The sequence below is a fragment of the Staurois parvus genome, unplaced genomic scaffold, assembly GCF_062004578.1.
Source record: "Staurois parvus isolate SC_StPar_1 unplaced genomic scaffold, SC_StPar_1.0 ptg000059l, whole genome shotgun sequence".
Classification (NCBI taxonomy): domain Eukaryota; kingdom Metazoa; phylum Chordata; class Amphibia; order Anura; family Ranidae; genus Staurois; species Staurois parvus.
Genome location: NW_028317855.1, coordinates 4,815,682 through 4,833,849, shown reverse-complemented (window position 1 = coordinate 4,833,849; position 18,168 = coordinate 4,815,682). Strand labels below are relative to the sequence as shown.

Here is an 18,168-nt window from a genome sequence, read left to right as displayed (position 1 = left end):
CACCAACAGATATTGATGCTGCAGATGTTGATGGGACACTGGTACACTTACAGATGTGTTTGTGCAGTGGTACACTGACAGATGTTGATGGGACATTGGCACATATGTTGCATTTGTTGCATTTGGAAAAAGGACAGATTGTGCTTGGTGCACTGGTGTGATCTGTGTGTAGCTGCACAACAAAATGATCAGTGCTTGTCCCACCCAGCTGTGTTTTATAGTGGCCAGGTGGGAAGCAGTTAAAGGAGCGTGCATATTGGACGTGTCTTATTTAAACCTCAGACATTTAGGGGTTTATTTACTAAAGCTGGAGAGTCCAAAATCAGACTCACTTCTGCATAGAAACCAATCAGCTTCCAGGTTTCATTGCCAAAGCTTCATTGAACAAGCTGAGGTTAGAAGCTGATTGGTTTCTATGCAGAAGGGAGTCTGATTTTGGACTCTCCAGCTTTAGTAAATAAACCCCTTAGGGTCTGGCATTTTATTTTCTCCACATGTGTGGTGTCATCATGCCAAAAATAAAGAGATCTCCAAGGCTTTCAGAATGTATATTGTGGATGTCTAAATCTGGTAAGTGATGAAAAAAGATTTCAAAATTATTTTAAATCTCTCATTTCACTGTAAGGTGAGCTGACAGGTTGATATTAAAAAGTCTCAAACAACATTTCATCAAGGATCTGCCAGTAACTCTTGCAACAGTTGATGTCTAGACATATGTGATTCGTTTTGTTACAAATCTAAATTTTGATAACATTTTTGTTTTTTGAAGATCCGGATGTATCCTAATCTCTGAAAAACAGTAATGAATTTCAACAAATTCCAAAGTAGGTTATAAACAAAACAACTAAATTCAGTTGATTCACTTGGATGTTTGAAGCATCAGAAATAACAAATGATCCAAACGGATTCATTAATAGCTGGTTGTTAACAAACATTAAACACTTTCTAATGATACAGGTAAGAAACTTCTAGGCGTTGATTTACTAAAGGCAAATATACTTTGCACTGCACTGCTTAGTAAATGAGGTAAAGCTTCACCTTGCAAAGAAAAGAATACCCAATCACATGCAAGGAAACAACAGTATTTTTGATTGCACATAATTGGATGATAGAAATCAGCAGAGCTTCCCCTCAGATCTAGAGCAACTTCCCTAGCAGTGCACATACTATTTGCCATTAGTAAATCAATCCCATTGCCTCCAAGAAAAAAAAATTTAAAAAGTCTCACTATTCATTATAATGGCAATCCTGGTATAAGACAGCGATAATCTACGTACTTGATATAGGAGACCTCAAGTGCAAATCCCCAAAGGGCCACACATAAAATTGACTGAATGTAATGCTACCTAAAGCTGTCAGCAAATGCAGAAATGCAACAGGGGATGGTAAGAAACCACACATGACCCATAGACAGGTCAGTGACAAAGGGGAGATGCAGTGGTGTTGATTTACTAAAACTGAAAAGTGCAAAATCTGGTGCAGCTCTGCATAGAAACCAATCAGCTTACAGGTTTTCTTGCCAAAGCTTAATTGAACAAGCTGAAGTTAGCAGATTGGCTGCCAAGCACAGCTGCACCAGATGTTGCACTCTCCAGTGTTAGTAAATCAACCCCATTATATGAAACTACTGGAGATTACTACTTTGACACTCTCTTACAAATCAATTATACCATACATGAGCACCAGTAGTAAAGGCATAGCTTCCAATGTCCTATTTTTTAAATGCAACTTTGTAACAGTACAAAACATAAGAGAAGGTGTTCCATTTTATTAGGTAAATTTCTTTTTCCTGATCTGTTTTGGTTAAAAATCATTGCACATATACTTTTTACACCTATCCTTGAGTAATATTGCTCTATTGGAGGTTTGTGGCTTATCCTGTGGTTGTAAATGAAGGAAAATTACCTTTTCTTCCAACCCAACAGCTTTGAGAGCTTGGCGTCCTCTGAGTGAAAGTGCCAGATTGATACTTCTTCCACTCACAATTTTGGCTGTTCTTAGATCTGTTATAAAATGCAAACAATTAGCAAATGTGATATTCTCAAATGATGTGAACATATTTAATAAATATTAAACTGGCCATACAGTATATCCCTATAATCAATCCCTTCCATGGGACTCTGTCTCCAATAGTAATTCCTTTATGAACAAGCTTGTGTAGAAGTAAAAAAAAAAAATGTCCTCCCTACACTACCTGCCCCTCAGCTGCTTTCACACTTCCACACTGATGCCCAGATTGGGATTGTGAGCAGGAAAGGAGGATTCAAGCCATCTGACAAGATAGCAGATTGCCAAATGGGTTTACTTATGTTGAAGCCACCTCCTTCTCAGCTTGTTCTCCAAATGTCCCCTGCTGAGTTGCCCAGGATTCTACATGACAGCTCCTGAAGAAAGGAGCAGCACCATGCTAAGCATGGCCAGGTGCTGGAGAGCAGGCCAATGAGAGGATCGCTGCAGCTGGGAGGAACCTATTCTGCTGTTCCTCATCTCCTCGACTGGCTCTATTTCTGTGGAAGATATGGATGCAGACAACCAAAATGACACAGCAGGGTTATTTATCCCCTTGCAAAGATGGTGTAAGGTGGTAACTTTCCTCAGTCATTTTCTTTGCTGTTGTAGCCGGCCCTGCAGTGTGGGGAAAGTAGGTAGGGGCAAAGACCAGCTCATGAGGGAGAGCTAGGCTGAGCCAAGGTACAGGTTTTTGTCCATCTATGGACTTCCTGGACAACTCCTGTTTGCAACCAGTGTTGAAAAGAAGGAATTGTTCTGCATTTAAAATTGGTATACTGGTCTGGACCAAGTCTGCATAGTGGTGGGAAATTGGAGCATCCCTCTCAGTGGATCACAATGATGGGCCATAAGCAAAACTGTGAAAGGAAGGAAGCCTCCAGAAACCTTCTAAATGCAAGCACTGTATGCCTACTGCATTACTGAAACTGCCTTATGTTTAAAATATGGCTAAGTGCCTAGTTGCTACTGGAAAAAAATTAACATGGTCTTTAAATTGCTGATTGCTTGGCACAGTAAAAGTTAATCCCTTCACACGGACTGTAAGCAAATATGTGACCCCACAGGACTGGGCTTTTTTCCGCAGGGCTGCTAATTTGAATATCTGTCTTTGTGCTGGGAGCGCACTGCACGGCACACTCCCAGCAAGGAGACTGGGGTCTCACTGAAAGCCCTGGGTTTCATTCTAACGATCGGGATCTGGAACTCCCAAATCCAGGTCACCTGATCAGTCACTGTAAAGCCCGCCCCTGTGTTTTCTCTTTCTGAATGGAGGAGAGAGATACATTGTATCTCCCTGTCTTTTCAGAGAAAAAAAAAAACAAGTGTATGTAAAATAAGTAAATTTAAAAAAAACAAAGACATTAAAAAGATACCTAGATAAAGGTTTGATTTAGGTCAGTGTGAGGGTTAGTGTTAGGGTCAAGGTCAGGATCAAAGGTCAAGGTCAGTATTTTTTTTTTGATATTCAAATTAGTATCAATGACAGTTAGTGGAAAGATAAAAAAAAAGAAAGAAGCATAATGTGCACTATTGTTTCTGGGCTGTACTATGGGTACCAATAACAGCTAACGCACACATGGGGTGTCACTGCAATTGTCAGTAGCAGGAGAAATTATTTTGGTTTATTTTTTGGTGGTAGGTTATAGTAGTAGCAAGAAATACAGCTAAATTTAAAAAAAAATGTTCTACTATTTTGCTAACACATGTCAAAGTGGCAAAATTGTGATTAAATGTTAAGTTTTTCTTAACCCTTTTGTGCCTAAAGGGTAAAACAAATCTTGTGTCACCTGATCCCTCTGCACCATAGATGCCCATAACCCTCAGCCACACATCTGCATTCACCCTCCCCACCTCCCCAAACACCACATCCCTCCTATCAACTTGCATTTTCTGGCTCCAAAATAATACATTGCTCAATGGCATCCTGCGTTTTCCCTGCCATCACAAAACATCCTTCACTGGTAAACTCATCCCAGTATTCATTTCACAAACGTAACCACAAAGTGGTTCAGTGCTAAACTAAAAGTATACTGTGAAACTCCAATAATAAAGTCCAATAAAATTTAAAAAAAAAATTGTAAAAGTCCACATGTAGTGTAACTTAATAGTTATTCTCAACTAATTATTTCTTCCTTGAAATTGACACACAGGTAGATTTACTAAAACTGGTGCATTCAGAATCTGCTGCAGCTATGCATGGTAGCCATATTTTAACCTCAGCTTATTAAATTAAGCTTTGGCACTAACACCCACAAGCGGATTGGTTTCTATAAAGAATTGCACCCAATTTTGCACTCTCCTTGAAATTGACACACTATGTGCTGCACACACCAGCAGCAATAGCAGCTCACCTCACTGTTTTGATCTATGATCAGTAGGTCATGTGCATGTCCTCTTGATCCAATCAGGATGAACATTTTATCTCCACTGACCCAGAAATAACACTCAGGATTAAAACATATAAACAAGCTTTCCATAAAAAAAAAAAAAACACTAATTTATTAAGAACCGAAAAAAAAAGCATCCTGAAAAAGGTTGTTAGGTAGAAGCTGCAGCTAATTTGATCAGGAGGTGCAACTTCAGGCATTTAATTTCCTCTATCTGGTTTTATCCAATGAAGCTGGTAACGCAAGGCATCTTCCCTGGACAGTGGGATGGAAGGGAACGTCAAGGATTAAAGTGAGCTGTACTGAGCAGAATTCAGCAATTAAAGGATAAGTTCACCTTTGGGAACATGTAACATATTCCCATAGCTGCAGCCACTCCCGCCGCCCCCCTCCCTCTGACAGATAGTCCGGGGAGAAGCCTCCCCATACGCTATCAGATTTAAAAACAGCGTGGCTGTGTGTGGCTCCGCCCACAAGGCCACATCACTCATTCTGTGAATGAATGAACTGCAAGTCCTGGCAGCCTCAACAGCTGTCAGCTTGTAGTTTTCAATGAACTACCATTCTAAGAAATTTTGTTCGAATTTCGCATCATTAGTGGGCCACAGCAATGGCCATTTTTTGAGCGACCATCAAATCTGAGTGATCGGGAGTGTTGAAAATTTTTTTAAAAACTAACAAATTTCTAATCACTGATGGGAGAATCATGCGAGAAATGTAACTGAAAAACAAATGAGTATGAGCTGTGACCTGGAAAGAAAAGAAAATTCTTTGCCACGAAACTTCTTTTCTGTAGCAACATGAGGTGAAATTGAAGGCTTGGTTGTTCAAATTTCAAAATCAATGGTGGCACCATTGGATTACAAAGACACACGAAATTTCTGATTTTCTAAAGAAAAATCGTTCATAATTCGACCCATGTATGGCCTGCCTTAATGGTAGAATAACCAGGTGAAAACAAAGGAAGAAAGTCTCAAAAAAAGAAAAGTAATGCAGACACCCCACCACACCTTGAGCTGAAGTTTAGGCGTGGCTTTTCTTTTTTTGCATATGTAGCACTGACAGAGAGAGAGAGCACAACAGAGAGAGAGAGAGCGCCAGAGAGACAACTATTAACAACCAACAAATATTGTAGCCACTTAATTACTTCCTGCCTGCAATGTGCTGTGGACGGGAGGTAGCTGCAGGCAAAGCGACGTACCCATATGTCACTTTGCTCTTCCGGATTTAGACCACGCATCCCCCCCCCGCTGACCCTCACTGTCATTGATTGCAGGAGATGTATGTCAGGAGGTCTCAGACAGTTATTTTGTCCGGGACTCTGCTGATCTCCTACAGCAAAAGCTGGCTGTCAAGGTCCTACCTTTCCTCAGAGCTTGTGTTGCTCCATGTTTGGCATCCATCTTAGGTTTCTGCAAAGCCTGGTGGGAGCCTTTATGCTTTCAGGCCTCTGCGGCTCCTCCTTCTGAAGGGTGTGGCTGATCACATTTAAGCCTGCTGTCTGCAGTTGCTCTTTGCATTCGTGTCCTGTATGTTACATTGCAGCAAGCTCTCGTGACTTTCCTGGAAACGGACTCGGCTTTTACAAGACTATTCTTTGCCTTATCCCATTACCTAACCTCCCGTTGCTGAACCCGGCCCGTGACCTGAGTATTCTTGCCTACCGTCTTGTACTGTCTGTTCCACTGTTATCGACCCGGCCTGTCCGACCACGCTATACGTCTTCCCACCTGGTCCCACCAGCTATACGCCATTGGCGGCAGCCGTTACCGCAGCTGGGGTACTTGGTGGGCCGTGACCTGGTCTCAGGCTGTGTCAAGTCCATCCCCACCATCAGGGGCCCTGATGAAAGGCAGCCTGGGGCTTAGACTCCGCACCCTGAGGGACTCCGGTCTGTGGGTGGTGGCTGTCGTCAGTCGGTGCGTGACCTTATCATAAGGCCTGCCTGCCCATTCCACCACTCCTGCCCTGACACTGGCTCTTCTATCCTTGGAACCATTTTGTTCCAGAGAGAAAAAGAGAGACATCACATGTGAGTAGAAGCAGCACACTGCACCCACACACGTTAGATAGAGACATTTTAAACCCTTGATTGCCACATTTAACCCTTTGATTGCCCCCTGCCTCCCTGCCAGTGCCATTATTACAGTGTCAATGTACAGTATTTTTCACTGATCACTGTACTAGTGCCACTAGCGACGTCAGATAGCATCAGGGTCAGTTAGCGTCCCTCCCAGCTAGGGTCAGCTAGCGTACGATTGCCCGCACAGCATCGCACTCACGCTATAGGTCGTTGATCACAGTCATTACTAGTATAGTGTTTGTACGGATCAATATATTGATCACAAATAAAACTATACCAGTGCCCCTTAGTATTAGTGTCTCCAAAAACGCAGTGTTAGCAGGATCATCCCCATTCGCTGCCAGCACTAGCGTTTAGCCCCAATGCTCCCCCCCACCCCTAACAAGAAGTGCAGTGTCAGTATAATTTCTAATCACGGTCATCTGTAATACATTGTACACAAAACTGGAGTGTTCACAGAATCAGGCCTGATCTCTGTTAGCACTTGTCGTCAAATTGTTTTAGTGGTTCAAGCAGTGCCTGACAGCCAGGTGCTCTTTTTCCCGTGAGTCGGACTAGGTACCTATAAATTTAGAGTCCAAAATGTCCAACCAAAGGTACACTAGTGAAAAGGTCTACAGGATTCTGAGCATATCAGGTGAGAGTAAAGGGGAACACTCCCTGACAAAATCAACCTCAGAATACAAACCTGTAGACAGCAGCAGCACCCTGACAGGTAGCTTAGACGATGGAGAAGAGGTCCCTGTTAAGATCAGGTGTATCCGACCCCATGCAGCTGAAGTGCTAGGATCGCATGACTTGTCTCATATGCAGCAGAGTGCCAGTACTAGTACCGCACTACCTTTTGGTGAACTGGCGAGCACCAGCGGCCTAGTATATCCTGGTCTTTTTATAGCAGCACTATCACTTGGTCCCATAAGTGCAGTACAAGCTGGTGCGAGCACAAGTGGCGTCCCGCAGCCACCAAGAATTTGCACACATTTGCTGCCATGACCAGGCATAGATATGAGATGATAATGCGCTTCATGTATTTCAGTGATAATACACTCTGTCATCCTCGGGGTGACCCTGAACATGACAGGCTCTACAAAATTCGGCCCCTCATAAACCACCTCACTGAGCAATTTGCATATGTGATTATGACCCAGCAAAACATCTGCATGGATGAGTCCCTCATTCTCTTTACTGGCTGCCTTGCATTCAAACAGTACATCAGCCAAGTGTGCCAGATATGGAGTCAAATTGTATAAGCTCTGTGAGAGGGCCACAGGCTATACGTACAAATTTAGGGTTTATGAGGGAAGAGATAGCAAAGTAGAGCCCCCCAACTGCCCAGACTACATGGAGAGCAGTGGCAAAATAGTTTGGGACTTGTTGTCGTGTTTGTTCAGTAAGGGGTACCACTTATAAGTGGACAATTTGTATACCAGCGTGCCACTGTTTAGACATTTGTACAATCTTGGAATTGGCTCATGTGGCACAGTGCGACCTAATCGCCGGGGCTTCCCCCAATGGCTTGTAAATACCTGACTTAGAAAGGGGGAGAAAGCCTGCTTGAGGAATGATGAATTGCTCGCAGTGAAGTGAAAGGACAAACAGGATGTTTTCATCCTGTCTTCCATTCATGCAGACGTGACAGTCCAAATTAACTAGGTATCTGGGGTTGTTGAGAAACCCCTCTGTGTCCAAGACTATAACCTTAACATGGGAGGGGTGGACTTCACAACCAAATGATGAATCCGTTCCTAGTTTCCTGGAAAGCTCTACACTGGTACAAAAAGGTGTCTATTTATATATTTCAATTGGCTATATACTGTATAACGCTTTTGTAATTTACAATCCAACTGGACAAAGTGGATCCTTCCTAAAATTCCAGGAAGAGATAATCATGGCCCTTTTGTATTCAGAAGGTGCTGTGGCCCAATCTTCAAATCCACATGCAGTTAGCAGGCTACATGAGAGGCATTTTCTGGATGTCCTCTCCGGTACCACAACCTAAAGGTCTCCCCAAAGAAGATGTTGTGTCTGTAGCAGACACAGAATAAGAGGCGACACCCGCTTTTTTGTCCCTCCTGTCCTGGCCAACCTGGTCTCTACCTCAAGGACTGCTTCCGCCGCTACCATACACTAGTGGAGTATTAATATAGGGTACAGCACGGCACAGTTCAGGACACATATTTGCACAGGGTCTTGAAAGATGTTAGGTAGTCAGGAAACTGGCTATCACATTTTGTGAGACCCACAATCTGTTTTAAAAAGTTCAAGTTTAAAAAAAATAATAAAAAAGTCCAAACAAAAAATAAAAAATTTTAAAAACCAAAAATAGTTATTGGTTTTTTTGTTGTTGTCGTTGTTGTTACTGTTCTGCTGTTATGATTTTACGATTTTATTGTTACTGTTTTATTGTTAACCATTGCTGTATTCTTTGCAGGAATATCATTCAGCTGCAGCACCAACCTGTTTATTCTGACAGCAACTTGCTCTCAGAATATACATAATTAGGTGTGTGCAGTGCTGTTGGATGAGATTTTTCATCTGCAGTTAAAAAATAAAAAGAGCATATATGCCGAAGCATGGGGGCCTGGGGTGGCCAGTGGGTGGATTGCCCCTATGCTTCGGCATATTTTATAATATTTTTTGGCACATTTCATGTGTGCCCACCATTAGAAGTGAGTGGATGCAGGGAGGTATCTTCTAATAGTGGCCATACCACACACTTTCTGGCAGAGATTTCTTTTTTTTCATTCAGCCCACAGGCTGCATAAAAAAAAAAACAAAAAAAACAAACAAAAAAAACATAGAATATACACCCAACAAGGACCAGCAACATACTGGTATATCACTGGACACTGAGTGGTTATACCAGGATGATGTCTGTCGGCGATCGGCTTTCATGTAAAAGCAATCCTAGTGGCTAATTAGCTGCAGAATTGCTTTTACAAGCAGCGGGAGAAGATGCCCCCCCAATCCCCCACTGCCTTCCACAGCCTTTTCAAACAGTCCCATGCCATCGGGGGAACCTGAGAATGCAGCCGGTGTTTCTGCCAGCTCACCATAGAGCTGATTGGAGACCGAAATGGTGCCAATCATCTCTATAATCTAAAAAATCAGAAGCTACGAGCATTACTTAATTTTCGCAGGATTTAAACAGCACCATTTGTAAATTGGGAAAGCATCTGATCACACCAATCTTGGTGAGATTAGATAATGTAAGAGCAGAGAAGATATCTAGAGTCTGATAGACCCCAGAGGAATATCTGACAATGTCCATTAAAGTTATAGGGGATATTTGCATTCCCTGTGATAGCATTAAAAAAAAATGAAAGGGACAGTGTAAAAATAATTTTAAAAATCTAATTCATTTTTGGAGGCCCTGAAATGTCAGGATAGCACCAAACCCCCCAAATGACCCCTTTTTGGAAAGTAGTCACCCCAAGGAATTTGATAAGAAGCATGGTGAGTATTTTGCAGATCTTGTTTCTTGCCACAAGTTTTTGGAAATTGAAGAAAGAAAACAAAAACATATTTATTATTTTCTTTTTTTATGTTTCAAAACCTTGTGAGAAAAAATGAGATCTGCAAAATACTCACCATGCCCCCTGCTGAGCAAATCGGATTTGATTCCATGTGATAGGGGCTTAATCCTGCACAGGGCAGAAGACGGCCATGTGATGCAGAGGCAGGAGGCCTCTTTTGCCTTTGCCTGGTCCTGGCTCTAGGTCAGCACTTTCTGCCAGGCAGAATAATTTCTTCAGTAGGTAATAAAACAGGTATGGCTTATAATGTTTGGTCATGTCCTATGCCTCTGATGTGGTGTATAACATTTAACATATAGTATGTTTTGGGGCTGGAGAAGGATTTTATGCTCATCATGGACAGACTGATTCTGGCTATGTCAACTAGAAGCCCAAATGATGAAGTTATGACTGTCCTATTTTGGTTATAATGTCAGAAAAGAGATAATTGGAGAAGGAAATAAAGTTTGGGAAGATGGAAGGAACCAGGCGAAGAGGGAGACTGATTATTTGTTTTGGTATAGTTATATATGTTTTCCTACCTTCTCTTGCTTCATAAAGATCGACTTGGAATCCTTTTTTTGCAAAGAAGCATGCATTTAAGCCACCAACCTGCAGAATATATATGAGAAAGACAAAATGTTATGGTTTTATTTATAATCCTATAACCTAAGGGTCTCATGTATTGCCATATTACATTCTGGAATACATGTTACTAACTTCTGCCAAAGTGCTGAAGATTTACTTGAATTGGAGTGTTCACTGGGTACACAGAGATGCAGAGACCTGCATATTTACACCAGTAGGTAAACTCCATTTTTTTTCAGTTATTTGGTTAACACAAAGGGCTGATTTGCTAAAGGAAATAAATAGAATGGGTATGAATCACTATGGTATGCTTACATCTCATCTTGCGGTCTTTATTTTCTTACACATTATCATAACACTGCACCACTCCAATATTGTTTAGATGAGATTAAGGCAATAGATCAGCTTACTAACCAATCTGAATATGGTGCAGTTGAGCATAAAGCTTGATACCTCAACAAATACATAGCGTTATTTATAAGTATGTGATTGGTGATACAGGAAACAGAAATAGAAATTAACTTAGTGCTAACTTTATGAAGTATAAGTCACTTGTACCTAAAGAATCAAGATGTGCAGTCAGGGACAATTCCAAGGGTGCTCACGTGTTGTAGTTAGCAATGAGATCATCCCAGTCCAAGCAAAGATTCCTATTATAGCACTACCCCCTTGAGAGCTGCTGGTTTTGGGTCCCCTTATTTTCCTGCATGGCCAGGCAACAGGCATTTTCCAACTTCCATTCAGAGTCAGTAACCAGTCCATTGGCTTGTTTTTGTTGTTTTATTTAGGGCAGTTGTTCTCAACCTTCCTAATGCCACGACCCTTTAATACAGTTCCTCATGTGACATGTGTCATGTGACCGCCAACCATAAAATTATTTTCGTTGCTACTTCATAACTGTAATTTTGCAGTGGAAGGAGTAGTGCCACATCACTGATGTCAGTGGGAGGAATAGTGTCCCATCATTGGTATCAGTGGGAGGAATAGTGTCCCATCATTGGTATCAGTGGGAGGAACAGTGCCCCATCGTTGGTGTCAGTGTGGGAGGAACAGTGCCCCATCATTGGTGTCAGTGTGGGGGGGGGGGAATAGTGCCCCTTCGTTGGTGTCAGTGGAGGGGGGAATAGTGCCCCATCGTTGGTGTCAGTGGAGGGGGGAATAGTGCCCCATCGTTGGTGTCAGTGGAGGGGGGAATAGTGCCCCATCGTTGGTGTCAGTGGAGGGGGGAATAGTGCCCCATCGTTGGTGTCAGTGGAGGGGGGAATAGTGCCCCATCGTTGGTGTCAGTGGGGGGGGGAATAGTGCCCCATCGTTGGTGTCAGTGGGGGGGGGAATAGTGCCCCATCGTTGGTGTCAGTGGGGGGGGGAATAGTGCCCCATCGTTGGTGTCAGTGGGGGGGGGAATAGTGCCCCATCGTTGGTGTCAGTGGGGGGGGGAATAGTGCCCCATCGTTGGTGTCAGTGGGGGGGGGAATAGTGCCCCATCGTTGGTGTCAGTGGGGGGGGGAATAGTGCCCCATCGTTGGTGTCAGTGGGGGGGGGGAATAGTGCCCCATCGTTGGTGTCAGTGGGGGGGGGAATAGTGCCCCATCGTTGGTGTCAGTGGGGGGAGGAATAGTGCCCCATCGTTGGTGTCAGTGGGGGGAGGAATAGTGCCCCATCGTTGGTGTCAGTGGGGGGAGGAATAGTGCCCCATCGTTGGTGTCAGTGGGGGGAGGAATAGTGCCCCATCGTTGGTGTCAGTGGGGGGAGGAATAGTGCCCCATCGTTGGTGTCAGTGGGGGGAGGAATAGTGCCCCATCGTTGGTGTCAGTGGGGGGAGGAATAGTGCCCCATCGTTGGTGTCAGTGGGGGGAGGAATAGTGCCCCATCGTTGGTGTCAGTGGGGGGAGGAATAGTGCCCCATCGTTGGTGTCAGTGGGGGGAGGAATAGTGCCCCATCGTTGGTGTCAGTGGGGGGAGGAATAGTGCCCCATCGTTGGTGTCAGTGGGGGGAGGAATAGTGCCCCATCGTTGGTGTCAGTGGGGGGAGGAATAGTGCCCCATCGTTGGTGTCAGTGGGGGGAGGAATAGTGCCCCATCGTTGGTGTCAGTGGGGGGAGGAATAGTGCCCCATCGTTGGTGTCAGTGGGGGGAGGAATAGTGCCCCATCGTTGGTGTCAGTGGGGGGAGGAATAGTGCCCCATCGTTGGTGTCAGTGGGGGGAGGAATAGTGCCCCATCGTTGGTGTCAGTGGGGGGAGGAATAGTGCCCCATCATTGGTATTGTCAGAGCCTGGGATTGAACGTGGTCCTTCTGCAGTGGGAGGGAATGTCTCTTCTCACTGAGCTATCTGGAATGCTGGACAGCTCCCTTGACAATTCTTGGATAATCCTGCCTTGTGCCTTGATTTCTCTTGAACCTTGAACTCCTTGCTCCTCCCATGAACTTATAAAAGCCATGTCCATGCACTTCCTCCTTGCCAGATTATTGTGCCTTACCAGCCAATATCCCGCTTACTGTTCCTGCTGCTGTCTTCATCTACGTTACCGACCTTTGGCTTGCTACTGACTACGATTCTGCCTCATCCTATCTACTACCATTGGTGACTGACCCTTGACTTGTGACTGACTCCGCTTCTGTTTGATCCCTGAACATTTTGATCCGCTTTTTGTTTCCAGCCTACTCATTCCCTAGTGGGGTGATCCTGAGATCTGTGACCTGGCATTCGCACGCAGCCAAATCCATCTCCACCATTAGGAGCTCTGGGGAAGACCAGTGGATGCTTAGACCCCACACCTCAGGTGAGCCTGTGTCATTCCCAGGGTGGGCCGCTGGTGTACCAATCCTGCTGGTTTCAGATAAGCCTTACAACTGCTGTAGCAACTGGTCTCTGAACCTGACCTTATATCGTGACAGGTATTAGTGACACCAATTATGGGGTACTATTCCTCCCACTGACACCAATGATACTTACCTTGCTGACCCCTGCTCCAACCTGGGCTCGCTCCCTCCCTCTCCCATCTACAGCCAGTATACCTGGCTGCAGCAGCACCATCTGCACGGTACAGACACTTACCGGTCAGCTGTCTTCCTTCTCTGGCCGCTCTCCTCTTCATTCGCTCCAGCAGCTCCCTCACTCAATCTTCTTTGATCTTCGCGCTGCTGCTCGGCTCCTCCTCTCCAAGCTCCACCTCCTCACCGGAGGCGTTTTGGCGGCCAATTACCGGTGAGGAGGCGGAGCTGTTGAGTGAACCCGGGGGGTGTGGCCAGATGACAGGGGCGGCATGTCATCCTGCCCACACATTGCAGTCCAGGGAAATGTGGGCGTATCTGCATGTGGGCGGACCCACCTTGAGATGGATAGAGGAGCGGTGTCTCAGTTCCCAAGACCATCGGAAATATGTTGTCAGGGCTCCAGGTATGACCAGAGGTGTGTGGACCGACACAGGGAAACACAGACTTCAGGTATAGCGTGTAACACAATATAATTTATTAAAGACGACACAAACAAACACAGTGCAAACAATCAAACTCAACACTTACATAAATATGTACAACCAGGTGCAATAAACCTTAAACTAATAGGTACCAGTGCAGTCAGGGCTGGAGAGGTGGAGCGGTCAGGCAGGCCAAGCCCACAGCACGGATTTCCTCAGGGCGCGGGGTCTAAGTCCCAGCCTGCTATTTACCAGGGCCCCTGATGGTGGGGATGGACTTGGTGCAGACTGGAACCAGGTCGCGACCCCTGAGTGCGTCCGGCTGTGGTAGAGAGTACTGGCAGGGGAGTGCAGGAATGGAGTCTGATGGGAAGAGGCAGGAAGACTTACTAGAGGTGATCTGTGCGGGATGGATGGATTGTCGGGTGACGTAAGCGTAGTCAGACAGGCCGGGTCGGTATCGTGCGGGCAGCGTGGTACAGGAGGAGCAAGCAGAGAATGGTCGGGGTCACAAGCCAGGTTCAGCAGGTAGCGGGCAGCGCGGTACCGAGGATCAGGCAGAAGGATGGTCAGTCAAGCCAGGGGTTCAACAGGAGATGGTTAACAGAATTCAGGATCAAGCAGGGTCAGCAATGAGGCAGGAACACAGGATACCAGGTACAGGGGCTCATGGGCAACATACACCAAGGCCCAGATCACAGGCCTGGTCATTCCTTAAATACACCTCCTGCAATCAGCCCAGGTGTTGACTGACTACAAGAGTGAGCTTCTGGCTGCTGAGAGCACCCGCTGGTCAGCCCTGGTACTGCAGCCCACATGGCAGGTGAGTCCCACCACCAGTGCTGAGTCCATTCCTGACATATGTGTTTTCCGATGGTCTTAGGCGACCCCTGTGAAAGGGTCGTTCAACCCCCAAAAGGTTGAGAACCGCTGATTTAGGGGTAAACAACTTCGATAGGCTCTAGGGATGTATGGGATGGCCAACTTGACTTGAAACCAATACTCTGAGGACAAACTTCCTGAATTCTGTACCAAAATGGAGGATCCAGGACTTTTTACTTCTTCCGGAGTGGTATCAGTCTCTCTGGAGAGCACTTGGTCCCCTCTAAATGAATCTCTTCAGATCCCAGCTAGAAACTGCCCATCCACCTGGCCTTTGAAGAGTATCCCAGAGCAAGAGATTTCAAAACAGGCTTGAAGCACTGCCCCAGGGAGAACTGGTAGCAGCCCTCTCTCCTGTAGACCCAGGGGACGTAGGACTCACACTGTCCTTGTGTCTTGTAGCTTTAAATAAAACTGCTTTCAGGATTTTTGCTGGGCTGGTTTCCTTCCAGGTTAACAGGCTGTCCTCCCTCAGTGGACTTTAGGGCAGTGAAGCTCCCTCCGTCAGCTTCCTTCTCCCATCCTTCCGACCTCAAGCCAGAAGGCAGAATCCCCAGGGTCCCCTCCCAGGCTACACAGCAGCACACTTCATCACTCCCTCTACCAACTGACACCCCTCTCTCATATTTATGGGCTTGTCAGAAACTCTGCCAGGCCTCCTGCCTGGGATTGGTTAGACGCTCATGAACATGCAGATCAGCACCTTCTGGCCTTCACTCACTAGCTTCTAGAAACTTCTCCAAGCTTCCAGAACCAGAGGGAGGTGCCAGAGGCCTGACCTGTAGAGCCGTCCAGCTTGACCTAGAGTAACCGCACTGACTCACACCCAGACTTCTAAGTCTCCCACTACTCCTACAGACTATGTACACAAGAGGGCACTAAACCCAATGTGAACAGATCACACATACTAACCTGAGCGTCCACAGTTTTCACAGAAGCTAACAGAAGTCTTCTATAATGTCAATTTTTATTTACAAAATAAAGCACTGACTGGCTATAGAAGATGTTTTTCATATATGTAGTCAAATAAGATGAAACATTTCCTAATTTTGTGTTATAAGTACACCATGAATGACCAGCATCTACTATTATTAACATTTTCTTGGATTAAAAGTAATAAACCATTGTTTTAAATGATCCTTATCATGCTGGTTGCAGAAAGATGAAGATACATTTCTATTTGCATTTACTATGGTTTGTATTGGTGAATACATATGGTCTTGAATCAGAGTACCTGCACAAAATTGGGAACCAGCAATAAATATTTTTGTGTTTACTTTATGCTAATTGATTTTGTAAACTAAAATATTCACATGTTAACATAATGATGACATAGACTAAAGAGTAATTGAATATTCATTGAAGAGAAAGCTTTCATAATTCAGTACCATAGAAGGGGAATGAATGAGTTTTATAAGTTTGTAATAGTTTGTTCAGTCTTGTACTTCATTTAATAGATCTTTCTATAATGGCATGGACTTAATTCACTTTCAACATGCTGTTTATACATGTATTCCAATAATATGCCAGTTTTCATCCATGTATGCAATGTGGTTGATTTACTAAAGAAATAGAACATGTTCACTTTCCAAAATGAGAATGCATCTAGTTTAGAGAATAATGTGAACATAAGTAAACATATAAAGAGCTGAGCAAACTGTTATCGCTATATAAATCCTGTATAATAATAATAAAGAAATAAAGTATACCAAATCATGAGCAGGGAGTAGAAAAAAAACAAAAACAAAACAAAAAATAACCCAACAACAAATTTCACCCACACAATTTCTTAATTGAAGTCGCTCAGCTTCATGCATCATCCAACCATGTGAGAGAAAAATCCATTTTTTTTCTTTTTATTTTCCTTGAACATGGTTAGACATACTTCGCAAAATGGATTTTCACTTCGCTTCTCCTCATTCACCAACTCAATTTTCAAACAATCTTACTCTGTACCTCTACCAAAATCTCTTTAATACCACAGTTACAAATTTTCTTTTTATGCAGGTATTATTTTGACTTTATAAAATGTAAACATGTTACATTATAATGTAAATAACAATAAAACAGCAATTGAATAAATGGTATTAGAATACTAAAACCTTGGTCGCACTTGGTGCAACTTGGCATGCGATTTGCATGCCATGCGACTTGAAATAGTATACCAAGTCACACCCTATTGTCCAGAATTACAGCGGTCATATCGGTGAGATTTCGACTTGGTCGGAGCCGCACCAATTTCTAAAGTAATACATGCACTACTTTTGGTGCGATTTGCATAGAGATCTGTGTCAGATGTCTTGCAAATCGCACCTGTAATCGGCATATCCCCAGACTTTGAAATCGTGAGACTTCACTGTAAGGCGCACGATTTCAAAGTCAGGCTTGATGTAACCAGGGTGTAAAAGGAGAAATTAATTTTAATGTAGCAAAGTGAATAAAGTGAAGCATAGTAAACATTTCTTCTTTAGTAATCAACCACAATAAACAAAAACGTAAACATGAACTTGCTGAGGCTAAGGTTAAAATGAAAATTGAAGTTAGCATGCGTTCTGTTCACACACTACATTATATTTCACTTTACAAGAGAATTTTACACCAGAGCTTATTGAATGATATGAAGCTCTATTGACCTCATCATCCAGTCATATGCAAGCAAAAATGCTGCCCCCCCTGCACATGATTGGGTATTCTTTGCAAGGCAAATCTTCACCGCATTCAGCATGCCACGGGGCAAATTCACTTACAACGGGGGTGTCAAACTATAATGGCACAATGGGACTTGTAGTTCCTCAACAGCTGGAGGGTCACAGTTAGACACTTGTGCCTTTACAATATGAACAGCATATTTGTCTTTAGTAAAGTAATCCCTATGTTTACCATATACTGTGCACTGGTCTTACTTACCAAGCCCCCTCCAACAATTGATATTTTCTTCTTCTGATTAATAGCCATTTCTGTGACAGCTGTGAGTGTAGATGTTGGACTATTGGAGCTTTAGACTGACAGATCAAGCATTGTGTACTGAGATTTAAACCAGTCTTCAATCTGCTGACATAACAATGATTAAAGTCTATGTTTGCTTGTGCGCACAAACAGTGACGCGAGCTAATGTTTAATGCAAGGTTAAAACCTGTATGAGTCTTTTATCTGAAACATGCCTTCCTTCCTACTATTATAGGGTATGGCCTGTGACACCCCACCCCTCCCACCTTTCAGCACCTGCATCCAATATATTAGGAAAAATGTGTTCTGTTAAAAGGAGATACGTGCTGATGCTATTC

The 18,168-nt window shown here is 44.0% G+C and overlaps 1 protein-coding gene across 2 annotated transcripts in view; it reads right to left on the bottom strand.

Annotated features, from left to right (window-relative positions):
- KMO (kynurenine 3-monooxygenase) overlaps positions 1–17,930 on the bottom strand; it is an 81,389-nt gene extending 63,459 nt beyond the window's left edge. For both annotated transcript variants that reach the window (XM_089668647.1, XM_089668648.1), the window contains exons 1-3: positions 17,792–17,930; positions 10,538–10,607; positions 1,906–2,003 (exon numbers count right to left, since the gene is read on the bottom strand). In XM_089668647.1, the coding sequence (XP_089524773.1) occupies positions 1,906–2,003; positions 10,538–10,607; positions 17,792–17,839 (216 nt within the window). In that variant the 5' untranslated portion in view covers positions 17,840–17,930. The remainder of the gene's footprint in view (positions 1–1,905; positions 2,004–10,537; positions 10,608–17,791) is intronic.
- Positions 17,931–18,168: the final 238 nt, after the last annotated feature.